The 13,090-nt window shown below is 50.4% G+C and overlaps 1 protein-coding gene across 1 annotated transcript in view; it reads right to left on the minus strand.

The window, feature by feature from the left end:
• Nucleotides 1-413: 413 nt before the first annotated feature.
• ALG6 (ALG6 alpha-1,3-glucosyltransferase) overlaps nt 414-13,090 on the minus strand; it is a 41,853-nt gene continuing 29,176 nt past the window's right edge. Inside the window, exons 8-15 of the mRNA XM_031968983.1 lie at nt 11,833-12,024; nt 9,237-9,372; nt 7,501-7,586; nt 6,472-6,556; nt 5,010-5,080; nt 3,668-3,736; nt 3,354-3,552; nt 414-1,710 (exon numbers count right to left, since the gene is read on the minus strand). Of these exons, the coding sequence (XP_031824843.1) occupies nt 1,513-1,710; nt 3,354-3,552; nt 3,668-3,736; nt 5,010-5,080; nt 6,472-6,556; nt 7,501-7,586; nt 9,237-9,372; nt 11,833-12,024 (1,036 nt within the window). The 3' untranslated portion in view covers nt 414-1,512. The remainder of the gene's footprint in view (nt 1,711-3,353; nt 3,553-3,667; nt 3,737-5,009; nt 5,081-6,471; nt 6,557-7,500; nt 7,587-9,236; nt 9,373-11,832; nt 12,025-13,090) is intronic.

The raw sequence follows: 13,090 nt of genomic DNA on the forward strand, positions 1-13,090 counted from the left end.
TGAAATTTCTTAAAACACTGATGGTCTCTTGGATCTTGTTCTAGTCCCTCTCAGAATTAAATGCAAATGTGGTTCTGAAGCCATTGCTGTAAGGCTCTCCCCACCAGCCCCGCTGTTGACATGTGGGCACAGTGATTACGGATAGCGACCATGGAAGGGGAACGGGGATCCTGCTGATGCGGCAAGGATTCAAGGCTGTTTGCTGTGCTGACTCGCCTTGTGAGTCTTTGTGTGTGCTTGCTCTGAGAAAGAAACACTTCAGGATTTCTGACTTGCCCACACACGCTTCCCACACGCACGCCGCTCTCAGCTGGCCATTCTCCAGAGCCACCCTTGCAAGTGCCATCAGGGGTGACCTGGAAGCCCTTTACCAACACATTTTTAAAAAATAAATTCTTGGTGATGTAGAAATGACATGATTTGCTTTATTATAATTTTTATTTTAAACAAAATCCAACAGGAAAATATGGCAGAGGAAAATGATAGGACATTCATACTGGGATTCCTTGGTAGGAATAGGCTTTGGCAAGTAAAGACTCATTCTCCCTTATTAAGGGGTCATGTTAACATGAAGTATGATACTGAGGCCCAGTTATTACTGAGTAGCCTTGGCAATCTTTGTTGGTCACATGAGAAAAAGACCCAGAGCCTGAAATACCGTGGATGATCCCAGAAGGGGGAGAAACCAAGGAGAAGAGACAAGAACGACGAGGAATTCAAAAAGGGAGCCTGCATTAAGGTACAGCTTTGATTTCAATTGGGGAAAAATGAATTTCTAGTTGTATAAAGTAAATAAGCATTCTACAAGTCTTGCAACCTTGTAAAAATAAACGTGTGTCCATTACACCTATGTCCAAATGAGGTTGTACTGAAGACCTGACAAATTTCAAACAACTTTCTGTTGTCTAACTTGTAAAAAAATCCCCCAATATCTGAATTTCCCAGATTATTTAAAAGCTTGATGAAACCAATTAAATTTGTAGAAAAGTTCACACGTGCTCTTTTGGGACAGCCACAACTCCTAAAGCAAGTCTTTATCTGAATTTCAGTATCTCAAAGAGTGTCCTCTTGGAAAGAAAGTCACACGTTATCCTGACGAACTCCAGGGCCTATGCGAGCAAGCCAAGAGCACATATGATGACGGTCATCAGGAAGCTCGCCTTCCCCTTTCTCAGGATCAACGTTTAGGAGATCCTCCCTTCCCACGGCCAAGGTGTAACTAAGAAAGACGCAGCTCAGTGGTACTCTGGTCCCTCTGTGGGGGGACTTGGACCCAAGTTTGTGATTTCATTAGGGTAAGAAACTAGTTGTGCAAATTCCGGCCCGCTGATTGTGCCTGGGAGTGCAAGAGGAGTCGGGTCCCTCGGCTGAAGGCAGTGGTGGATGTGGCTCCCTGTTTCTCCAACCCATGGTCCCTAGTTTTGATTCTCCCTTTTGGATAGTACAAGTTAATTCAAGTTCAGCAACGGTCACATTTAAAAGGTTATCTGGCTCTACTGCATTTGGGGGCAGCTAGCTCACTTTTTTCTGATTTCTTCCATTTCTGTGATCCCATAGAATTAGAACATTAAAGTAGATCAAGAAAAAGAGAAAGTGCAAGCAGGACACGAGACACACCAGCACGGGGAAGAGGTCTGGCAGCCGGCGGGGGGGCTCCATGGTGATGCTCCCGAGGCTCAGCAGGCTCATTGTCATCATGGAGACTGCAAACTGCAATGAGAAAAAAAGGTCTGAGGAGAGGGGCCTGTGGGACAGAAGGGGCGGCAATGGCCACAGGCCTCTGCCAGGAGCAACACAAGGTGGATCCCATCCAGGTTTCCTGGCTCGTGTGCCTCCCCCAAGCCCCCAGCGAGTTTCCAAGCTGTCTGGGACATGAGGAGACGCCATCTAATGTCCCCATGTTCAGGCTGGGCAGCAGTTAGAACACTCGTTACCAATTCACAAATAGAAGTATCTGAACCTTCCCGCGGACTGCTGCTGTGGGGAACACAGGCAAGAAATCCGTCCTGTTTGAGCGCATGGGGTGAGAACCCCAAAGGAGGGGAGGGGAAAGTGAGAGGGGCACACAGTCCCCCAAAACAAGGCGCCTCCAGAATGCCCAAGGCGAGACCACGTAGCCTCTGCCATGACCAGAAGAGTTTCTTCCTGGGGGGACTCAGTGCCTTCAGATCATATGCAGCAGTTACCATTTGGCGCGGTGTCCGCTCTGAGAAGCGTCACCTCAAAAAACAGAATACTGTGTCTGCAGCCACCGGCTGCTCCCCTCTCTGCTATCTAAGGAGCTTCGACCCTCTGGCAATAAACATCATGTCAGACATGGAGAATGTTCAATGAGGGCCCCAAAAAATCTACTTACAAGAGGAAGAGTCCCCAGAGCCCGAGCACTCAGCTTTCTTGGGCTGCTCAGGAAGTTTCCCCAAACTACATGGCTCAGGATGAATCTGTCCTTTTGAGGGAAAGTGTCCATGGTCACTGAGCCCCAAGTGACCTTTCTCATTTGCTGGGAAGGCTCCAAAGGGCAGTGGAATGGACTCACAGGCCAGTCCAGTTATAAAGTGGGGATCACAACCTTTGCGCTACCTTCCTCTCAAGGCTGTGGTAAGGTGAGCAGAACTCTGCTTCTGCAGAACTTCAGGCTGTTTCAAGGTGCACCGTTATCGCGGCTCTTCCCATGTGACACCATCAAACTGAGGGCAGGTCTGTTTGTCCTACGTTCCCTCACCCTGCACCAGGACGACCCTTAAAGCCGTGGGTGCTCAGAGAGAGAACTGTCAAATGAACGACCCTTGGGGGCAGGGGGAGAATGAAAGAAAAACAAAATTCTGGGCTAGGAAAAATATTCTTTCAAATTTTGCGGAGGAAAGCCTCTGAGGACACGGTCTTGTCTGGGATAGTCACATGATTTAGGGCGATGCTGGGGTTTCTTATATTATGCAAACAATGCTCTCATTTTGAAAAGCTCCAGTCTGTAATAAGAAAATATGTAACATGCATCTAACAAGTGGCTTATTCATGTAGCCAAAAGCTTCACACGCCTTCCCTCGGCTCCTGCTTTCCTCAATTCTCCATCAACAACCCAGAGGAAAACCACACTTTCAATACTACGACCAGCATCCCATGAAGCTTCCCCAACACACTCAGCACCCAGAGACCCTCGTAACAGTTCCTGGTGGCACTCAGGGCAGATGCAAAGCCAGGCCGTTGAGCAGCTAAGTTTCTTCTTGATTCTTGAGCCTCCATCCTCGGGCAGGGGTGCACCTGGGGCCACAGGATACCTCATAATGATCAGGGGAGCCTTGCCGCCTCCAGAGAGACACGGGCAATGTGACAATCCTGACAACCAAGTGACTTACCCACGTTTTTAGCATCTTAGCAGGAATCTTGAAACCAGGGACATGCCGCCGAACATACATGGAAAAGGCCTTTAATTGCAGTTCTTCTTCAGAGACGTTTTCAAATATCAGAAAGGAAGCCACACAGGCTACGGAGAAGCCCAGTGTGGTCACAACGGAGGCCAGCGCCAGCTGATCTTTCAGAAGAAGAGGAAGCATGCTGGGGAGGAAAAGAAGCCAGACCCAGGCCCGGAAGGTGAACCTCGGGGAAGCAGAACAGGGATGAATGCCCCCAAATCAAAGGTTTTATTTATTTACACAAAGGTCTGACTCACCTGAAAGTTGATACGATCAAAAACCATGTGGACATAAATGGAACTTCATTTAGAATTAAGCAGACTGGTCTAAAATGAGGAAGAAAAATAGTTTAATGTACTGACTAAACAGAACTGCATTTCCAACTTTTGCTCTTGAACCAAAACATCACAATATTCCACCTCCCTGATTTGTTCTCACTGGCCTGAGACACAGAACACTACACATGAACTAAGGAGCCCCGGCTCCTTTTCCCTAACGGTCCAGTGGGGGAGACTCTGGCTCCCCAGAAGCTGCCTGGGCTTCTGCCAGTGCTGGAGGCAGATTTTCATTACACAGAAAATATCTTCTAAGCCCTCCTCCCTCCTGCTCATGGAAGGCACCTTTTAGGAAGACAGCTAAGCCCAAGAAGGTCACAACAGAGAGACTCCACAGCTTGTCATGTGCCCCCAAAGGATCCAAGGGCGATGAGCCTGTCGTGTGCTCCGTGAGGATCCAAGGGCGATGAGCTTTTCATGTGCCCCCCAAGGATTTAGGGCTCCCCCAGACAATGCCAGGTCAAGCCACATCTGTATTTTCCCTTCATCTGGATTCCATGTACCTTCCTCCATTCCCCTGAAGGGCTGCAGACTGGGCTGGGGGTGAGGGTGCTAAGTGCTGAAGAGCCGGCAATGTGGGCATTTCTCCTGCACTTTCCTCACTTTCTCCATGGCTTCCTCAGGTTTAGACAAGCAGCCTGTGGCACGCCAGGCCCCGAACAGTAGCTTGCTGATTTGCCACCCACTGTCTTGTGAGCCTGTCTGAACTGGCTCTAGTGGGCCCCACCAGGACAAATGTCCCTTCCCCCCACCTGAAGCATATGAAGGGAGGAAGGAAACTGCTGGATTTTAAACTCAAATGTCCCCCTTCCCAGTCAGCTGGATTTCAGCACTTTTGGCTTCCCTGTTCTGGAAACACTCAAACTGAGGTTCACAAACTGTCACTTCAAGGGAGAATGGGATGCACCAGTCACCCGGAGACTGGCAGTGCCCCCTCTGAAGCTGGCTGGACATTCGATACCCAGAAGAAATACGGGGAAGGGAGGGGTAAAAGGAAGTCAGACACAGTGCCCCTGGACTCCTCCGGCTCCCAATCTAGAACCGATCTGGAACCCAACGAGCCATTAAGAGGCTAATCAACCTCGCTCATTGTTCACTCCATTCTTCAAAATTTATCCAGCACCAGCAGGCCTCATCTGGGGGACCCAAGTGCACTTGTCCGTTTTACTCACTGTACTTCCCAGGTGTGCTAATGTGCAAATTATGGGACACATTTCCATCTATAAAGTATGGCTTTTGCTCCATGTTACAAGATTTTACTTACAAAGAGACCAAAAGGATGGATTTTTCATGTACTTGGAAGGAGAACAGGAAGAATGACAGAGCGCAGGCCACCTTTACAGGAGGAAAAAAAGGGAAATGGGACATAAAGTCAATACGTGGAAAATCGCCATCGTAATTTAAGAGAGATTCCTTTGATAAGCTAGGCGTGATCTGGTCTGACTAAAACTCCCGAGAACAATTGCGGCGCTTGCACTTAGGGGCAACATTGTAACAAGGAAGAGACACAGAACCGCTCACATTGTATCCATTCCTAAGCAGCGAGGCCTCTAAGATCTTGGGGAGGAACAGCAGCCAAAGCGCCCGCCTCCACTTACAGCGCGGAGACCGCAGAAGTAAGCGGGGATGGGCTACAATGTCACCGCTACCCGGCAACCCCTCAAACCCACCTGGTTTCCCGCGGTGTGCGACAAAGCGAACGAGGGTCTAAGCGCATGATGTGGCTTTTCAAGGGTAAGAAAACAAACGGGTTTTGGAGGAACCATGTCCGGGACATGAATGTTCCTTCCCAGAGATGCTTGTCCCGGGCGTCCCCCGCAGAGACACTTGGGCACTGCTCCGGACCGAGCGGCGAAAGGGCAGAATGGCCGCCGGGAGCTCTGGGAAGCAGCGGGGACTCCCGAGGACCGGGGTGACGGGGGATGGAGTCTCGGGCAGGGACATCTGCGCGTGCGCAGTCTCACTCGGGACGGGAAAACAAGCTCTTTAAGGACGGGGCGGGGCAGCAGAGCTAAGGGCCGCTGGGGGGCGCCACAGCACCCAGAGCGCCGGGCCTGGGTCTGACTGACACGGGAGGACCCGAGTTCAAATCCTGCCTCAGACACTTCCCAGTGTGAGAGCCTGGCCCGTCACTTACCCTGGGCTGCCTCGGGTCCCTCGGCTGGAGGAGGCCACGGCAAAGCGCTCCAGCCCCTGAGCCAAGGACACCCCACCCCCACCCCGTCCCGGTCCCGAGGAGTCGGAGGGGACTAAAAATGACAAGATCCCGCCGTCCTCCTCCCCCCCCCCCCCGGGGGCTCCTGCTTCCTGACCCGGCCTTGGCCAACACCCGCCGTCCAAGGCCCGAATTCTGCTCCCGCGGCCGCTCTCCTCCCCGACGTCTAACAGCGGAATTATCGCGGGAACTTGGCAAATCCCTGGAAGACCCCCCGCGGTCCCTGAAGCACATGCCCCCCCGCAGCCGCTGCTCCCCAGACTGACGCCCGCAAAGCCGAGCCCGGAGGGAGCTCGCGGAGGCCGCAGCGGGGAGCCGCCCTGGGCTGCAGCCGGGCCAGCCGGGCCAGCTGCAGCTCCCACCCAGCCCCACTAGGCCGCGCTGTCTGCACACAGTACACTCCCTTCTGGGAGAGAGGCTGCCCCCCCCCCCCCCCCCCCCCCCCCCCCCCCCCCAACCCCCCCAAGCCTCCTCACAGGAGGGCGAGGAAGACTCAGGTTCCCGGACTTACCAGGCTGTGTCGGAAGCGCCTCAGGCTGGGCTGAAGGGTCAGCTTGACACAGGCAGGAAGCAGGCTCAGGAGGGTCAGAGCAAAGCTGCGGGAGAAAGGCGGGTTGGCCAGGGTCTCCCCCGCCCAAGATGGCTCTCGCCCCGTCCCCCATCAGGCCCAGGCCCGGGCCCTGGCTCCCGCCCCTGCCCCCCTCCCACCTTCACACCGCATTTACATACTTAGGGACCCGCAGGGCCAGGCCCCCAACAGTCCCCTCTCTGGGCTGGCGTTCCCACAATCCACCCCGCCGTTTTTATTGTTAATCTTTTCCAACTTCAGAAGCACATTGAAGCTCTGGCAGATGAACAGACAAATTGTGGCTGTGCTGATACCAAAGGCGGCCGGGAGCCAGGGGGAACACGCGGGTGCCTAGAGGCGGGACCAGACCCTGGGCCTGTCACCGACCCTGCTTCCTGCCCCTTAGCTGTGAAACGGAACCAGGACCAGCTCCTCCCTCAGAGCCGGGCCAGAGAATCCCGCACAGAGCAGTTGAGGCATCAGTGCCGGCTACTGGCTCTCATTGGCAGTATCATTGTTAGGACCCGGCCCCCACCTCCCATCCCGGCCCATCTCCCGACCTCCAAGAGGTCACAGGGGAGCCTAGAACGCCCAAGCAGGGCGTGAGGCCATAGTGAGGGGGAGGGGAAGTGCTCCTTCCTGGGGGCTCCCCATTAGTTTTGGGGAACCACCTTCTCCTGGGGCCAGGCACCACGTGAGACATTCACAGCCCAAGACACGTCAATGGGCAATTCAGGTCTGTGTTCTCTCTTTCTCACACCCTCCCTCCTTCCTCTCTCCCTTCCTTCCATTCTCCTTCCCTTTCTTCCTTCCTTTTTTTAAAGGCAAACAGTCCATTTCAGAGGTGCTCTCATCCAAAGGGCCAATGCAGCCAGAGCCAGGTGGGCCCTCAGTGAGCTGCAAAATCCCTCATTCAGAACAAGGAGCCCGGGACACACGGGGACACTCAGCACTTACTGCAAGAACTCCTACCTGAGCATCAGCTGAGTGTGAGAGGAGAGACGGCTCTTTATCTTCAGAAGGACATTGAGACTACACCAGAAGTTGGCTACTTTATCCTTAAGAGAGAATCGCGCGTTTTAGATTTTTGTTATGTTAACATATTGTTATTATTTTAGAAATAACTTCCAAAATTTGAGAAAAGCCCACCTTTCCATATATTCTATCCTATAAGGGAGAGCAGATAACATCCAGCCTTTTGAGGTACAGTTTTTAATGAGAGTTTAGGAAAGAGGTGCCCAAAATAGCCAAGTATTCCTTGCTTTGCCTCCCAAAGCTGTTGGTGGCAGCAAAAAAAAACTTTAAAATATAATCTTCTAAATCACTTCCTTTGGAAATGTTCACAAAAGGCTATTTTCCCCACATGCTATTATTACATACCTGAATTTACTGAAAATAGCCCAACTTGCTGCTAGCAATGACAGGGTTAACCGCTAATAAATCAAGAAGTTTAAGGACATTAGCAGTTGTGCTAGGATCACTTTCAAAATTAAATCTGTAACCCAGCTCTCATGCGCCTGAAACCCACCCTCTCCACAGCTGCTTCAATCACAGCTGTGAAGGCCTAAGAGCTAGAAGGCAGTAAGCCGTCCTCCCACCACCCTGTGCGAGCAGCAAGGAGATGGTCCTCCTGCTGACCGGGATTAGAAGGGAACGGGGGAGCCTGGCAGCGCCAGCCAGCAAACACTTAAGATGCCAGCGAGAAATGTTCTGACCATCAGCATTTGTTGCCATTTCTGAAATGGAAGCTGAGTCAGATGACGTGCGAGAGCCACACAATCCTCCCCTGGCCTGGCTCTGCTGACAAGAGTTCTTCTGATTTATTTCAACGAACGGCCAAGGAAATAAATTTCCTGCTCACATAAAACTTATCTGAGTCAATTATGGGTAAAAATAACATATAAACACATGTTTTCATATGAACTCCCACCTTCTTGGGTTCCTCATAAACCCTGGGCAGATATATGTAAAAATTATTTTAAAATATAATAGAGATTTTTATTTTTCTAAAAAGTCGAACTAAAGAAGCTGGGTCTTTAATTAGAATTCCTTTAAAACTTCTCTTTTTTGCAACAAAACGGGCCAGATCTTCAGGGTCAACACCCTGAAGGACATGTCTCTGGCTTTTGTCTAGTGCTCCTTAAGAGATCGAATCTCCACATGCTGGCTGAGGTTCATTTTAGCTAAAAGCCTTTAGACTGGGGATAATCTAATGACTGAGCTTAACTTACACCTATTTTTATAATACATCAAGAAGACTGATAAAATTGGGATAGGATTCAAAATTTTCAGTTAAAAATGAGCCCTCCAAAACGTCAACCTAAAACCGTGCCTTGATTGTTTCTGAGGTTTTCCAAGTGATTTCTTGGCCTGAAAGAAGAAACAGGAGGCTGGCCAGTCTCTCTCCCAAGCTACAGACTTTGGAGCTACATCTTCTGACACAGCCATTTACTATGGGATCCATCTCAGTGGGAAAATGGAGGCCTGAGTGTGCATCTGACGATGGCATCACTAGCAGCTCCTCGTATACTGTCCTAGAAGGTGCCAGCGGAGTTCGGGGTTAAATCTCGGGGTTAAATCCCGGATTAAGGAACTGGCAAAGAGGGCGGGCGGAAGGGCTCAGCTCCAGTTACACCCCTTGTAGGTCTTCCACATGAAACCCCTAAAGATCACGGGGGAGGCTGCTCAAGGAAAGTCAGTAAACCTGCCTCAAAGATTCCTCGGCCAACTGGAAAGAGTCTTCTTAGCACCTGCAGGGTCTGCTCCCCTTGCGTACAGAACGGCAGCCAGCAGAGAGCAAAGGTGGCAACCACCGTAGCCATGAGTTTAATGAGCAGCAGCAACCTGGGGCAGAAAGACAAGCAGGGTGGGGGAGGTGGTTAATCTTAGAAAGGACCCTCCCGCTTCCTTCCCTCCCTTCACATGGAAAGCCAAGGGACAAAATGTATGTGATATTACCAAACACAGAGGCTGGCCGGGAGAGGGAGGGAGAGAAGGGTTCTGGGGGAGGTAACCCGTCTAAAACCCAAGCAAAAAAATTCCCAGCTGATGAAAATGTAGACAAAGGGCATGTTCTCCCTGACTACCATTTAACTGCAGCAGGAAGAAATAACAGCATAACCAATTTAAAAACAATTTCTCAAATTTAAAGTCAAATAAGAGGGCAGGGGGCAACTAGGTGGTGCAGCGGATAGAGTGCTAGCCCTGAAGTCAGGAGGACCTGAGCTCAAATCCAGTCTCAGACACTTAACACTTCCCAGCTGTGTGACCCTGGGCAAGTCACTTACCCTCAATTGCCTCAGCAAAAACAAAACAAATAACAGGGCATAGAGATTGGACCTTCACTTTAATTGGGGTAGGGATCTCCCCAAGGAGGAAATTCCCTCCGCCAACACAGGTTAGTATCTCCCGACTCTTGGAGAGCTTGCTAGAGCTCAGGGGTCCCGCAGGAGCCCGCAGAGGGTCAAAGGAGGGAACTGGCTTTGTGACTGGCTCTCAATCCATTAAACCCTATTGACTGTCTCACACAAACAATGTTATCAATACAACAATGCAGTGAAATTCGGTGCATTCTCAGAGGGGCAGAAAACGGCCCAGCTCTAACTATAAAACTGAGTGACACAGAAGAAAAGTAGGGAACAGAACGGTGAGCACAAGGCTCCAGAATTCCCCCAAGAGGGCACCTGCAGAGGCCAGGAATGAGCACTTAGACTCAGATGGCCGTAGAGCGATGCACAGACTGTCCCAACATTTCAAATGTACTTTGAGTACAGGGACAAGGAAGGCATTTCACAGGTGGAATTCATGAGGGAAAAATGGCAGCATGGGGCAAACCTCGTTTAGAGGAAACATCTCACAGAAAGGGGGAGCAGAGCTCCATAATGCAGAAGAGAGGAAAGAAGAACGTCAAAGGACTAGACTAAGGATAACCCAGGCAGATGGAGGACACGACTACTACCTCCCTAATGTGGATCCCAAAACTGGTGACTTAGAGTGGCTGCAGGTGAGCAAATCTTGGGGTTTGGGACAATATCCTCTCAACAGGGAGAGGAAATAATATGGAAAACAACTGTTCTGAGCTTCATTCTAAAAAAAGGAAAAACTGAGCAGAGAAAATGAAGCCACCAAAATTAAGAAATCATGTGACTCCATCAGCAGGAGAAGAATACTGGGCGTGGTCCCTGAGGAGATGGACCTTTTCCCCTGGGGTCTGCAGGCTGCTGCCCTTCTCAAAGATGACCTGATAAATCACCTGCACTGGATGGACCTCCCTGCTACTCAGAAGTTCTCTTCTGTTCCCCTGCCTCGTGCTCCAAGCCCCGCTCCTAACACCCCAACCACACGTGCAGGAGATGCTCTAACCTCTAATGTATTAAGATTAAGGCCATTTGATGAGGTTCCTACAACTGCCCCCCAATACTCAATCTAATCTCTCTTTCTGTACCTCTAATCTTATCCCCTTTTGTTACCAAATGAGACTGTATTTGGCGGGTAGTAGGCCCATAACAAATGCTTGTTTCCCTCCCTGCGGCCTCCATTTCCATGCCTTGGTTCCACTCATCATTCTGATTTCTTCTTTTCACTGTCTGAACCTCAGTTCAAAGACCTAGCCCCTCTTCCTAGAAAACTGTTTTTCTGTCTCCTCTAAAGTACCCGTTATGGCGGTCTTGGGATTTAACCCGTTTAAGCCAGAATGATTCGGACACTAGCAAGAACTAGTCCCAAGTCAGCTGACTGAACCAAGTCTGCCAACTGGATAATGAACCTGGAGGCCGAGGACAAAACGTCAAGACCGCTGTTCCACACTGGGACAGACAATACAGCAAAATGCTCTAAGGCTTGGTGACCAGAGGTGAAAAAGGAAGAAGTTAAGGAGGAACACAGTTGGGACTCAAAGAAAGCCAAGGAAGGCTGCAGGAGGCAGCAAAGGACAGCCATGCATCAGGGGAGGGGGCTCCGAGCCCTCCGTCCTGGGTCCTGGGGTGGGGGACAGAGGAGCCACTGGAATTAACCGAGTGGAGGATGATGGGGATGACCCAGTCAGATTTCCCTCTTGCTTTAGGAAGATCAAAACAGATTTACTGCATTCTGGGAAGAACTCAGTGACCAAACTATGACAATGCAAACTGGACACATCCATGGGGCGGTCTGTGACAAGGAAATCAGAAGGGCAGCCAGGAGGCCATGGAGACCCCAGGCACGACTGACCGTGGGACCATGGGAAGCAAAGGACACTCAGCTTGAAGGGCACCAAATGTGTCCCTGGAACCATTCTCTAGATTCCAGCACTTCCAATATACTCACCCCTTTCCTTTCAGGCCCTTCTTCAAGCATTTGCCCAGCAAAAAGCAAAAGAACGGCAAAGAATGGTAAAGTTCCATCTGTTTGTAATTTATGGCCAGGCAGAACGCCAATGACCCTGGGACATCCCAGTCGTGAGACACGCCAAGAACAGCCCACAAAGCGAAGCCGAGGCTCACACAGTTATATATGTTTCTATATCAAGGAAAATATCCACCAGAGGCAAGAAGCCTATCCAGGACTGCACAATTTCTCAGGGGAAATAAAGTGCTCTAAAAAACTTCGAATATTCTTTAAAAGATAGAAACAAATAGAAATGAATCACTGAAGCAGTACTGGTGATAAAAAGGTAAGGAGCACAACCTGCAAAATCCAGAGTGAGAGCACATGATCTGTTCGGGATTAAAAGCTCTACAACTGATACACTGAAATTTGTCCTCATATAACGGAGCAAGGAAGCAACCGAGTCAATGAATGTTCAGTGCATTCAAAGCTTGAAAACAAAAAGCATATCCAACAGGCACACATTCAGGTACAAAGAACCCCCGATTTCTCCTATGTGTATGTTCAATCAGCAGTAATAAACCTGCTGTATTAAAACACTACCAATTGTTATAACCAAAATGCACCCTATTTTCACGGCACTTTTTCTTCCACCAACTTGTTTTTATCTGTAAAATGAAGGAAGGACTAGGACCGCGAGGGCCAATCGTGACTCCTTCCCCAGCTACCTCACTGCCTACACTCGAGACCAAGCCCCGAAGCTTGGCCCTTTTCATCACTGGAACTTCCACCCACTCCCTAGTCTCTGCCCACCTTCTTGCCGGCCTCACCAACCCCCCCAGCTAACATTCTAGCTCCTCTGGCTCTGGAATCAAATGCACTCAGCCATTTTTCTGTTCTCAGACCTGCCCGTTACCCCTGACTCATAACCAGAGCACCCCTTCCCAGAGCCCCCTCCCGCATCTGGGCCACGTCCCCAGTTAGATGAGAAGCACCTGGAAGACAAGGAATGCCTTTATGTTTGTCTCAGCAACACTCCCTCCTTGGCCCAGTGCTTCAGTACTAGACAGACAGCAAGAGCGGAACCCGTTACCGCTTGTTCAATGCAAAATTATTGATAAAGAAATCATTGCCATGTGGCACTAGGAGCCTAGGCACTAGATGGCGCATTTTGTAGCAGACATTTAGGGTTACTGTTTGCCCTGGCAGCTTTCTGACTCGGGGGAGTGGGGACCCAGAAGGCTAAGAGCAGGACGGC

The sequence above is a fragment of the Sarcophilus harrisii genome, chromosome 4 (genome assembly GCF_902635505.1).
Source record: "Sarcophilus harrisii chromosome 4, mSarHar1.11, whole genome shotgun sequence".
NCBI classification, from domain to species: domain Eukaryota; kingdom Metazoa; phylum Chordata; class Mammalia; order Dasyuromorphia; family Dasyuridae; genus Sarcophilus; species Sarcophilus harrisii.